This window comes from Pteropus vampyrus, unplaced genomic scaffold, assembly GCF_000151845.1.
Source record: "Pteropus vampyrus isolate Shadow unplaced genomic scaffold, Pvam_2.0 Scaffold74, whole genome shotgun sequence".
Taxonomy (NCBI): domain Eukaryota; kingdom Metazoa; phylum Chordata; class Mammalia; order Chiroptera; family Pteropodidae; genus Pteropus; species Pteropus vampyrus.
The window spans coordinates 2,002,739-2,016,144 of NW_011888855.1; the positions used below are offsets into that span (position 1 = coordinate 2,002,739).

At 44.2% G+C, this 13,406-nt stretch overlaps 1 protein-coding gene and 1 pseudogene across 1 annotated transcript in view; one reads left to right on the forward strand and one right to left on the reverse strand.

Moving 5' to 3' along the window:
- Positions 1 to 5,053, reverse strand: part of KPNA7 (karyopherin subunit alpha 7) — a 22,842-nt gene extending 17,789 nt beyond the window's left edge. The window contains exons 1-2 of the mRNA XM_011362449.2: positions 4,988 to 5,053; positions 3,190 to 3,318 (exon numbers count right to left, since the gene is read on the reverse strand). Of these exons, the coding sequence (XP_011360751.1) occupies positions 3,190 to 3,318; positions 4,988 to 5,053 (195 nt within the window). The remainder of the gene's footprint in view (positions 1 to 3,189; positions 3,319 to 4,987) is intronic.
- The window catches only part of LOC105293638, a 41,529-nt pseudogene continuing 33,174 nt past the window's right edge, over positions 5,052 to 13,406 (forward strand).

Sequence of the window (13,406 nt, forward strand, 5' to 3'; positions counted from 1 at the left end):
AAACAAATAAATGGCATTTGGATTGGAAAGAAGTAAAACCATCTCTATTTGCAGAGACATGATCTTAGATGTAGAAAATCCTGAGGAATCTACACACACACACACACACACATTTAGAATGAATAAACAAGGTTTAGGTAAGTTGCAAGGTTAACGTACAAAAATCAATTTTATTTTTTTATACGTTAGCAATGAACAATGCAAAATTAAAATTAAGAACAATTTTATTTACAATAGCATTTAAAAATGAAATATTTAGTAATAAATTTAACAAAAGTGTAAAATATGCTGAAAATCTCATAAATAAATTTAGAGAGGATCTAAATAAATTGAAAATTATCCCATGTTCATGAATTGGAAGACTTAACATCATTAAGATGGCAATACTCCACAAATTGATCTATAGATTCAAAACAATATCCATTAAAATCTGAGCTACATTTACTGAAGAAATTGACAAGCTGGTTCTAAAATTCACATGGAAATGTATGGAATCCCGAACAGCCAAATAATCTTGAAAAAGAACAAAGTCGAAAGACTCACACTTTCCAATTTCAAAAGCCAACTACAAAGCTACAGAAATCAAGTCTGTGTTGTGCTGACATAAGGATAAACATGTAGATCAATGAAAGAGAATTCAGAGTCCGCAAATACACCATCACATTTATGTTAATTGATCTTTGCCAAGGGCATTAAGACTGTTCAATGGAGAGAGGATAGTCTTTTCAACAAGTGGTGTGGGGACAACTGGATACTCACGTGCAAAACAATGAAATTAAATTAATTCAAATTTCAAATTAATTCAAAATTCACAAAAAATTAATTCAAAATGGACCAATAACCTAAATATAAGAGCTAAAACCATAAAACTCTTAGAAGAAAAGACAGAGTAAATCTTCATGACCTTGGTGGATTCTTAGATATGATACCTAAAGGACAAACAGCCAAAGAAAAAAAAGAGATAAATTGGACAGCTTCGAAGTTTAAAACTTTTATGCTTCAAGGAACCTATCAAAAAAAGTGAAAAGACAACCACAGAATAGGAGAAAATATTTGCAAGTCATATCTGGTATCAAGGATATATAAAGAACTCTTACAACTCAACAATAAAAAGACAAATTACTTGATTTAAAAAATGAGCAAAACATTTGAATAGACATTTCTCCTAAGAAGATATACACATAGCCAATAAGCATGTGCAAAAATGCTCATCATTAGTCATTAGAAAAAGGTCAAAATCATAATATAGCCCTTTGCACCCCCTAGATAGCTATAATCCCAAAATGAACAATAACAAGTGTTGGTAAGAATGTTAGAATGTACAATGGTGCAGCTACTTGGGAAAACAGTTAGCAGCATATTTGTTTCCTATTGCTACTATAAAAATTGGTACAAATTTAGTGGTTTAAAAGAACATAAACTTATTCTCTCATAGTTCTGGAGATCAGAAGTTCATAATCAGTTTAATTGGATTAAAGTCAAAGTGTTGGCAGGGCTGGTTCCTCCTGGAGGCCGAGGGGAGAATCTTGTTTCCTTGCCTTTTTCAGCTTCCAGGGTGCCCACCTGTGTCCCGTGGCATGGGACCCCTCCCTTCATCTTTAAAGCACAACATACTAATCTCTGCTTTCATCATCATATCACCTTCTGCTCTGACTTGTCCTTCATCCTTCTTATTATAAGGATCAATGTGATTACATTGGACCCATCATATAATCCAGGATAATCTCCCCAATCTCGAGATCCTTCATTGTGTCTACAAAGTCCTTTTTGTCATATAAGGTGACAACCATAGGGTTCTGGGGATTAGGAGATGGAGACATTTGGGCAGCCATTATTCAGCTTACCACAGGCAGTTCCTTAAAGAGTTCAATATAGAGTTACCATGTGACCCTATTCTATTCCTAGGTATGTACCCCAAAGAATTGAAAACATGTTCACATAAAAACTTGTACACAAATGTATATAGCAGCATTATTCATAATAACCAAAAAGTAGAAACAACTCAAATGTCTATCAGCTAATGAATGGATAAATAAAATGTGTCATGCCCATACAATGAAACATTCACTACTCAGCCACAAAATGAATGAAGCACTAATAGATACTACAATATGGTTGAACCTTGAAAACATGATACTCAGTGAAAGAAGCCAGACACAAAAGGGCATATATATTACGTGATTCCATTTATAAGAAATATCCAAAATAGGTAAATCTGTAGGGACAGAAAGTAGATTCGTGGTCACCAGGGGGAAGAAGGATTGAGGGGTGACTGCTTAATGGGTATGGGGTTTCAATTTGAGGTGATGAATATGTTGTGAAATTAGCTAGTGGTGATGGTTGCACAGCCTTTGAAGAATATACATACTTCAAAGGGGGTGAATTCTATGGTATATGAATTATATTTTAGTTTTTTTTAAAGGCATGCTAATAGAGGATAAAAAAGAAAACAACTCCTTCATTTTGTAGTTTCATCTTCCTTGGGTGGACTCTTAGGGACTATCCTAGACAAGTGAAGCTAAGGAGAGATATGGTGCAGAGTCCTACAGCAACTCAGAATGGTTACAGCTACTCTATTCGATGGCCAAGAACAAATGTCAGGTCCACTTGCCTGGATTGAACCAATCTCTGCTCTCTAAGCCTGGCGCAGCGCAGTGATGCATGTGGATAGTGAAAGAGGGACACAGACAGTGGCGGATCATAAAAGGCATGATGATACAATGCTACTGGAGTTCTAAGAAGGGGAACCTCCTGGTCAGGGCATTCTAGAAAGGACTTGCAAAAACAGTGTTGGCCAGGAAGTCAACCCAGGATTTGTACTGAGTGAGGTTAGGGTGGATGGAGAAGGCTGACAGCAGGGAGCAGTATGCAAGTCCCCTGCAAGTCCTCACATGTTAAGAAGACGCCTCTTAAGAGAAACTTCATGTTTCTCATTTCCTGTTTCTGGCTAAGTGGTGGCAAATAAATTTTCCCCGTTAGAATACAGATCCTAGACTCACAGCCACAAAGATAAGGACCCTTAGCTTTCTGGCAAAACCAGTTTGACATTAATCATTATCTCTCCACCCCTTTCCTTCAAGACCCTCAATCAGAGCTTGTAAGTTCAGAACCAAACATTTTCAAGCCAGAGAAACTTCCTAAGGATATTATTTTACACACAAGTGCTCTAAACGCCATGTTCCAGCATACCTCTTTGGTTGGTTGTTCAGAAGCAGGGTCAGGAGAGAGGCTGGTGATATTTCTTCTCTTTAAGGCCTGCTCATCCTTCTTGGCCTTCCGGAGCTGCAGGCTGACCACTATCCGCTGTTGCCGCCTTGCCTAGTGAGGGATAGAACTGGTACACTCAGGACTAGGAAGCCAGGCTGTTGTCATGTTTATTCTTTAGAACACCGTATAAAGCATCTGATGTCATTTCACGGATGCAACAGGCTGGAAGAGTTATGTTCACACAGCTAGTCTCAGCTTGATTTACCTCCTCTGCTTTCTCCTACTACACCATAGATAGGAAAATAGTCACTCTTCCCAAAGTAAAGATCACATAAACCCATGGCGGGCCAGGATTCTCAACTGTAGAGACATCTGAGCAAAGCATCCATGCCCTGAGTCTAAGTGCATCTTCACTGGTGCAGACTAGCTCCTGGAGAGCAGGCCTGGGCCTTCCGCTTGTGCACCGACAGCTGGGGCTGTGAATGGAACGCCCAGGCCCGGATGCCCCTGACCATGACCACTGTTAGGGAATTGCTCTCTAGCTCATTCAAACCTTGATCCGGTCCCAAGAGTTTTACTTGGAGACCAGAGTGAGGGAAATTAAAATTAAAAATATAAACAACCCTCTTTATACCAAGCGAAACTCAGACCTTATAGTATTGAGAATCCTGGGGAAATGATCTAACCTATGTGGATAGACGAGTTTTAGGTTGAAGGCTTTTAAGTGTTAATTTAAGGAAGTTTATATATATTAGCTATTTTGGCTCCTTACACAAGCCATGTACTTCTTGCTTGAAAATAGGGTCACTGTAGTGTTATCTGACAAGGCAGGGACACCTTTGGGGCCCACTGAGCCAATTGTACTGTTGCCCCATCACTAAGTGGTCCCTGTGTATTCTCCCTTCTCATCTCCTGGCCCTTCCCTCTGCTCTCCACAGAGGGTTCAATTCTTTTGTTCTAATTGGTTTCCTTTCATCTGTAGTGGTCTTGGGAGCCAGACAGTGATGCTTGTCTGAAAGGGTGTAACAGTGATTTGGCTCTGAGTGGTATCCTAACCGGCCAGCTGTGACCCTGTGCTTTCTCATCCTCACCTGTCCTTCAGATTCCCAAGACATATTCAACCTTGTATGATACAACAATCAATATACACAGATGTGAGACACAGAGCTAGAGCCAGAAAACTGAGACCAGAGGAACTTAACGAGAGTTAGAATCCACACACAGCACAGGCTCCCTGCCCCAGGCCCTTGTGCTTGGCCCAGCGGCTAGAAGAACAGTCTGGACGTTTCAATTCCGAGTTCTATTTCTGGAAGACACGCTTGCTGGCCATACTGTATTGCAAACATTTTAGCTCCTTGGTAAGCCTTCTTGACATGAGTAGCTGCAGCTAAGCATTTGATGCCAGGCATTTGACGTTGCTATGCATTCCCTAAGAGGAAGTTATCAGCCCTGTTTCATAGATGCAAAAACTAAAGCTCTGCATTAATAGTTTCAAGATCACATGGAGACCTTGATTTAAGCCAACAGTTGCCTGACTCCCACGTCCTTGAACTTTCGTCCTCCTCACCCTCAATATTTTATTACGAAAATCTCAAACACACAGAAAGAAAATTTGAAAGGATTTGGCGAACACCCATGTGCCTATCCACAATGAACATTTTGCTGTATTTGCTTTGTCACCCTCTTCTCTCCACCCTCCACTCCATTTTTGATGCATTTCAGTCACATGCTTTTGACTGTGCTAGTCCTTGATAAAGTGAGGCAGTTGCTTCATACTCACAGACGCATCTTTGCCTCTGTACTTAAATTTTCTCAGTCTCTCTTCTGGAGCTTCTAAAGTCGGCATGTTGACTGGAATAAGTAAACCACCTGTCGGCAGGACAGTTACAAAGAGATATTCAGTGTCCATTGTGTGGGTTATTATGTTAAAGCTGTTGAGCTCTAAGCCCTTAGAGGACTCACAGGGGAATGGAGAGCAGACTCAGGAAGTCCGCTTCCACAGGCATCAACATGCCAGGTCAGTAGGTGATGAGCACTGTGGGAACTTGGAGGGGAGCAGCCCTGGGCTGCAGGAGTACAAGAAACCTCTTAAAGGCAGTGTAGTCCGAACTAGGCCTTTGATGGCTCAGGTAGGCTGGAAGTAAAGTACCGAACCTTCCATGTGGCTGTGTCCAAGGAGTTCTATACAGAGCATACGTGCAGGACAGTGAGGAGTCTAACCAGGCTACGAGAGAAAGATGGCTCTCTCCTCCCACACCAAATCCACTGGGACACTGGGTCAGGACAGGCTCAAGCGTGATCCACTTCTTTTAATTTTTTGGTAGACTGCCTCAACCCGGGACCAGACCACCATTATCTTTCACCTGCATTACTGCAATTGCCTCCCAACTATCCCCGCTTCTTCACCATTGCCTTATTCTAATATGTTCTCTCCACAGAAGCCATGTGATCTTTCAAAGAAAAGAATCTGATCGTGTCATTTTTCTCACTTAAAGACTCTCTACTGGAGGCCCACTGATCTTAGAAGAAAATTGAAACTCCCTGTGATGCCCTGAGCATGCTGGTCCCAGCCCACCCCGTCCCCAACAACTCTTTCTCACCTAAGAATCTAAGTATCTTCTCACTCGGTTTGTTTTATTTTCTCCATAGCTTTTACCACCACCCAACATTTTCTTGTGCATCTTCCTTCCCCTACTCCCAATGACAACGGGACCATGTGTGTCTTAGGTACGACTCCTTCGCCCCTTCACAAAGCATGGCATAGAGTATGTACTCGAATATTTGTTGGATGAGGGTGGTGGGTGATAAGATCACAAAGGGCGTTGGCCCTCAGTTAGAGGAGGTTATTCAAATTGGGCCAAGTTTGAACTTTCTACAAGGTGGGAGGGAATGACATTTCTTACATATGCATAATGAATATCTGTCTGTTTTCAAGTATATGGAATGGGTCAGACTCCATGCTAGAAAGGAGAAAGCTGGATAAAGAAAACCAGTCTATTGACTCTATTCTTGAGTACATAACAGCAGAGAATTTGGATAGAAAAGACTAATCTAGACCTATCAATTTGGAAAAGACAGTGTCGACAACTTGGAGAATTTTGTGAATAGAGAGTTAAGTCTGATGTCTCAAGAAGAGATGAACTCTATGTGAGAACAGAACAAGAATTGAGTCTTGATGACTTTATATTAGGGCCCAAAAGAACAAAGACCAGCAAGAGACTATGAGAAAGAATGGAATCTGAGACAGGACAACAGTATATAGTTTCAAAGGCATTGCTGGAAACAGCGGCTACCAGGCCAGGGGCAAGTCCCCAAACCAAAGCACCACCAACCAGCCACAGCAAGATAGGAGAACACATCAGCTGAGGCTTCATTGTGGTGACTTGGCCTGTTTTAAAGCATTGGCTTCCTTAGGAGCTTGGCCAAAAATAGCCCATAACTGGTCCACAAATCTGCAAATGGGAAATGCAAATTGCTTTCTGGAGTTGTCTACCTGCCATGACCCCTGTCAGAGCCCAACCTCGAGAGGTGGATAGTGACACAGTGGTTCAAAGGAACATAGAGGAAGCTCCCAATCATTCTGTTAACAAAGTCGTGTTGGTCACCTCCTCATCCCCACCCCACCTCTTATGTAGAGGGGCCTCAGTGACACCCATAGTCCTTCAGTTTCTGTGTATTTAGCAGAGACAGCATCTCATAGAAGTTGGCTTTGGCTTTAGATTTAGTCAATGAAAATTTCAAGCTGGAGGCAGCTTTACCTCCCACATCAGAAGCCAGCACATCAGAAAGAGGAGAGACCCTATATTGCAGGACAATCTCAGCCCTGGAACCTCGGATTAGAGCATAACCATGTCCTATCCTTTCATCTACTTTTAAGTAATCTTATATTCTGCCCCATTAGGAAGAAAAGAGTTGCATTTTATGTTCAGAGTCCAGAGTGCTAACCATTACACTATGGAACCTCACTGCTTTTTATGTTCAAAAGATAAATCATTGCTATTAATTACAACACCCTTTAAAAGAGCACCTCAAAAGAGTTTTCCAGTTGCTATAATAACGTTTCAAGAGGACTATCAGTTGGAATTGAGGTTTGGGTTTAATGAGAAGCTAAATCCTATATCTCTGATGTAGGACATGTGGCATTTTATAGATCTCGAGACTAGTATTATGGGCTTATTTCAGGGCCCAATGGCCAAAATACATTGACTACATGCCAGGAATGTAGGATACTCAGGATTAAATGAAGCAACATTAATAGTAAGGTTGAGAGTTTATGTTCTGCAGGTGGGGAAACCAGCCCAGATGCTGTTTCCTACAGAACCTGAGTTCCCACAGCCGTTACACATCAGCTGTTACAGATCTAAGCTAGGACTTCAGCTTAGATCTCATTCCTGCATCCATACTTTGGATCACTAAGCTTTGTAGTCAACAATCTAACAAGGTCTGATTAGGAAAACACCAAGTCACCACCATGGCACTTAACACCTGGGGTAAGATGCTGGAACATAGGAAAGCCTGTGTTTTAGGCAACGGAGACAAGGGAGGCCATCTCTGAAGTGCTCTGCTGTATGTTGCCACCTCACTGCTATCTCATCCACTGGAGTGAGACTGTCTGAATGTGCATAAGAGACCAGTTTGGTACAAAGAGAGGAAATGCTTTTGCTTCTGGGGAGACCCAAGGCACTGCCTAGTTCTAGGACTGTGGGAACTATTCACCCTTCTGCAACATCCCAGAAGATATGGCCATGAGGAACCTTGGACATGGATCCAGGGGTTCAGATGGCTGCCATCTCCCTTAGAATCAAACATCAAGGGGAAAGCTGGTATGACATGCCATAAGCAGAGAAAGCCCAATCTCAGATCAGATAGGGTCCTCCCCTCTCCCTGAGGCATCTTGAGGAAGCAGTTTGAAAGTCACGGATTTGGCCAGACCACTTTATGTGGGGGACATTCTGCAAAGCCAGCTGCAAAGCAGATCCTTCTGGCTTTCACAAGTCACAGCTCAAAGTGTGCTTCCCTCCACTCACATTGCTATTTGCAGCATCCAGGAGAGTTGGGTACCCTGTCATCCTCACCAGTAGCTTCTCTGATTTTGAGCTCCAGAGAAAGCCAAACTGGTTATTCAGGCAAACGTCACTAACTTAGGGGCTTTCTCTACACACACATCCCCAGCCTCAGGCCAGCTCTGGTGCTCCCCACACACTGAGACCACTACCCTGGGTGTCAGGTGGCAGAGCCCTGGGTAAAGGATTCTGACCAAGTCTTATTAATGACCCTGAGTCACTTTCTCTGATTGGGGCATTACAGGCCGTTTTGTTTTTTTCTATGCTTTTCTAGATTTAGCCAAGCTTTGACTGTGAGCATCTTTCATGAACTGAGAACTGTGTTAAATTAAGATATAGATCTCATCATCCAAGAGTTGGCTTCTCTAAAGCAGTATTTTTCTGATTTTAAATTAACACCCTTCAGAAATGTGTTGAGCATTAACTCCCAATAACCCCACTCCTCCTCCAGGTTAACCTTTAAATACTCACACCACCCTCTGCAGGCCCCAGTGGCTGTGCACGTGCTGAGGGGCTAAATACAGAAGGAATCTTGATACATAGTTTTAGGACACATTTCTCCATTTTGCCTGCACTGCGAACATCTTTTGATGTCAGTATATTCAGACCTACATCACTGACACTTCTTCAAACAAAGCGGGATTTGTTTTAAGCTAAAACTACACATGGGGTTGGAGTGAGTGAGGCTTAGTCCCCAGAAAGCATGGAGCTGACCTCTGCTCCAAGGTACATAGGTCAGCAAGCAGGCACCTCCAGGGCAGGCTGGGACCCTGGGGTGGGGATGGGGTGGGGGTGAGGGGGTGGTTATGGGCCCCACCTGGGCATTTTTGGCTCCCCACAGGGCTTTACCAACATGAGCAAGACATGTCCAGATACCATGTTGGTTACAAGGAGGCACATAGCTAGGCCTTCCTCCATGGTTCACGCTGGCCTAGAGGGGAGGCAAGTGTCACAGCAAAGAAAGGGACAGGATACCCAGTTCTCTTCCTGGTGATCCCACCTCCAAGGCTTGGGAAGGCTTGGTGGGAGGGGGCAGAGTTGGGTGGACGATTCCCACAGGTGAGTATATCCTGAGGGCTATTTCAAAGGGAACACAAGCAAAGGCACAGGGCACGCAGTCCATAGGCTGCTGTGCGGTCACACGTGGCTCCATGTACCCTGTAAACTTCCATCTGGGCTCTGCAGAGTAAATGGACACCCGACATCTGCCGCATCCTCCTTACCCCTCCTGCAAACGAGCCAAGGGCCCCTGAGCACAGTTCCGTAAACCGAGGCTGAATTCAACAAGGAGACCCAGCTGAGGCTGTTTGGGAGCTCTTCCTCCCTGAAGGCTGCTGGCTTTGGGGAGGACAAGACCACAGCACCTCACCAGGGCCCCTAAATAGCTTCATGGTCATTACCCCAAAAGAACAAGGTGTCTGGTCAATACCCAGAGAGAGGGCTCCAGCGGACACAGCCACATGGGAAGCCCCCAGCACCTTCCTGCACAGGAAAGGGCCGCCACCGCTGTTACTCACCTGGCAGGGAACCACAGCCTTCAGCCCCCTCCCCACCCCCCAGGTTGGCCTTAAATGCCCTCAGCAGGTGGCAGGTGTTTCAGGGCATCTGGCCCTTCCCCATAGGGCGGGTTTCTGACATAAGTCAACGGTGCTCAGCCTTGGATGCACATTGGAATCATGTGAGGACCTTCAGGTTCTGCAGCTGCAGCCTTTTGAGACCCTCAGATGAACTATTAAAGGCAAGAGGCGGGGCATCCCCCTCCAGGAACGGTTTGCATTCTGAGTGTTTTAAGGCTTCTGGGATCTAGTTAGATTGAGAGGCCTCTTCCTAAAGTTGGAGTATTAGCCTTAAAGCTGCTATTGAACAGTTAACCAATGTTTATTTCCATGGCAGGCATGAAGATAGGGTTTTGGGCCTGCTTTGTATTGAAATGGAAATAGAGAATGGAAGAAGAAAAACAAAATTTCATGTATTTATTCAACAAACATTTACTGAGTCCTCACTGTGTTCCAGGCCCAGATATGCAACAGTGAACAAGATGCTGGTCCCTGCCCTTTCATCAGGAGCAGAGGTGGGCCTTCCCAGCAGAATGGGAACAGGACAGCAATTAGGACAACACAGAGCAGGAGAGGTCAGAGAGGGCTTCCTGGAGGAGGTGGTACTGCGACCAAGTCCTCAGGAAAAGCAGGAGTTAGCAGGTGAAAAACTGTCAGAAAGATCCTCCAGGCAGAGGGAACAGCATAGGAAAAGGCACTGAGGCTAGGAAAAAAAACTGTGGCCACAGTTCCCCTGGGAATACAGGCCGTTTGGGATTGGCAGGGGGAAGTATTTATTACTGACATCATTGATAATGGCTAGCACAAGGCATTAATGAAAGCAGACTGATTTCTACTTAGTTTTCATTAGTGCTTTTAAATTCTTTACAGTCAACACACCCTCTCGTTGCCCATATCCCTGGCCAACTGCTTTTTTTCATCATCCTCCCAACTTGGTACTGAAACTGAGGGTCCCTATGACTTTGATTCAATTTAGTTTTAAATCCTAGCTCTAGAAATCACAATCCAGCTTTTCCTCCTGATGATCTGTGACTCCTGAGGCAGCAGAAGTAGCCCAGACCTGACTAATGGTCACAGAGTCTGGACCTCTGGCAGGATAAAGATTAACATCTCGGCCTAAGTTCTGTTTCAGTTCTGTTTGAGCCTTAAGGTGGGAGGACCCCCTGGCTACTTTCCCCTGAGACCTGACAGAGGGAAGCTGGAAGAGACCTCAGAACTGTCCTCAAGACCTGAGAAATGATTCATTACCTTCACCTCGCCTTCCACCAATCAACTCCCAGCAGGACCCCAAATTTATAACACGCGGTGTCTTGTGATTTTTGCCCCGGGGATTCTGTAAACTACAGGCATCAAGGAGTCGAGTCTTCACGGCATAAGCTCCCTTCTCTGTGTCGAACAATTCACTATTAAACTATTTTTCTTCCTATATAGCAAATGCCTGCTTATGTATTTCTCTGGGCCAGTGCGTGCAGGCAGCCAGACTCATTAAAAAAAAAAAAAAAAATCGGGGTCCTGGTAACAGCACATCAGTGGTTATTTATAAATGCTTATTCATTATATTGTTAATATAAAAAGTTAAAAAAAAAAAGAATCCCAGAATTGGAGAGTTGATGTCACAATTCCTCAGGGAAGATTTTGTGCTCAAGGTTAATCTTTGGGATTCCACTGGCTCCTGATGAAGGCGGCTGTCAACACCTTTGGCCTCTGCACAGCAAGCTTGTGTATGTGTGTGTGTGTGTGTGTGTGTGCTCACATGTGTCAGATAGTCCCCAGGGTCTGGGGGACTTTAAATTCCCAGATACTGACCCTTAAAGAACTAATTTTAGACACTTTGTAGACACTGTTTGGCGCAGAGCCAGGGATGGGGAGGAAAGGGGACAGTAAAGAAAGAAAAAGGCGAGTGGGAAGACAGCAAAGGACACTGAAGGCTGATTACTTATCAGGTCTGAGGGCTCTCCAGTAAAATCAGAACCTGAATCCCTTCATATAGTAGTAATTTCCTAAACATGTGTTGTTTAGGGCCGGTTCAGTCATCGCTCCCAGTTTTCTCACCTACCTGATTGTCCTAAGCATTTTCTTTTCTGGAGGTATGGGGAAAGTCTACAGAATTTTCTTGTCACTGGGGCCTCTGAGTAGCAGAAGAATAAATCGCACCCAGAGTTCAGAGTCCATGTGTGGCCTTCTCCTGACACCATGTACCTCAGAGGAATAGAGCTGTGGACGAGGCTCCAACCAAGAGCAGCTCCTGGGCGCCTACTCAGTGCAGAAGTGAACCAGACAGAGTCCTTGCTGCCAGGGAACTTAGAACTCACAGCAGTTGTCACTTGAGTGCCTGGGCTCTCATGATGACATAGGGCCTTTCGTACACTGTTATCACCTCACCTTTGTAATAACCTGATGAGAGAGAAGATATTATCACCCCAGATAAAGAGCTGAGGTAAATACTCAGAGACAGCACTGTGTGTTCAGCATGATGTTCTCACTCCCTGCGATGGCTCCGTGGGGGGATATGATATCTTCAAGAGTGCAGGAGGATAAGGCCAAGGTTCATTCCAGCCTGGTCCTTGGCCCCAGAAGGAGCACCATAAATACATGCTGAATGGATGGATAGATGAGTAAATGGATGGATGGATGATGATGATGATGGATGGAGAGATGAATGGATGGATGAGTGGACGGTGCGTGGATGAATGATGGATGATGGATGGGTGAGTGGATGGTGGATGGATGAATGATGGATGGATGGATGAGTGAATGGGTGGAAGGAATAAGGGATTACCCAGCTGAGTTGGCGTTTGCATTCACTGAGCTTTTCAGACACTGGGCTTTATTGGATCTTGAGAGAGTCACAGAAAATAAGGAAACTCTCTCCTTTGGAAAAATAAGAATAAATACTTCTTGATGAAGGGGAATGATGCTGGAGTGTTGGTAATAGGGAAATGAAAAGTTGAAGATTTTTGAGATAATAAAATAAAAGTGGCACTTTAATGTCAAATAAAATCAAACTGAGATATAAGTCTAAATGCAGTATGAAAAAGAAAGAAACGCTGCTGGAGAAATCTATCTTCAGCAGCCTTGACCACCATATTTCTGGGATCTCAAAGAATTCACGAGTCATTAGGAAATCTCCAGTTGGTTTGGATCAGAGACTTTTCAAGCTGGGCTGAGTTTGGAGAACTCCTTGTCCAGGTGCCAGCCTGTTCCTGCCCCAACTTCCAGAGCATTCTGTTCAGAGGGGCCAGTCCTAGGCCTCATCTCCCATTTTAGAGCCTGTGAGGAAGCTTCCAGCAGTGGCCTGTTGGGCTTCCCCTGCCCCCTCCCAAGATGACTCTATAGAAGGTTAGGGGTCTCTGGGGCAAGGGGCTATTTCCAGGCCCAGGCTCTGTGTCTACATTATGTCTACATTACGGCTTCACCACCCCCACCCTAGGAGGGCACCCACCCCCTTCCTCCAGGGTGGCAAACAACATCAGCAGCTGCAATTTCTGGAACAGGACAGGAAGGACCCTCAGCTACCACTCTGGGGCAGAAAACCAAAGGGAGCTGCTTAAGACACACCCAGACGTTTGTTTCCTTTTTT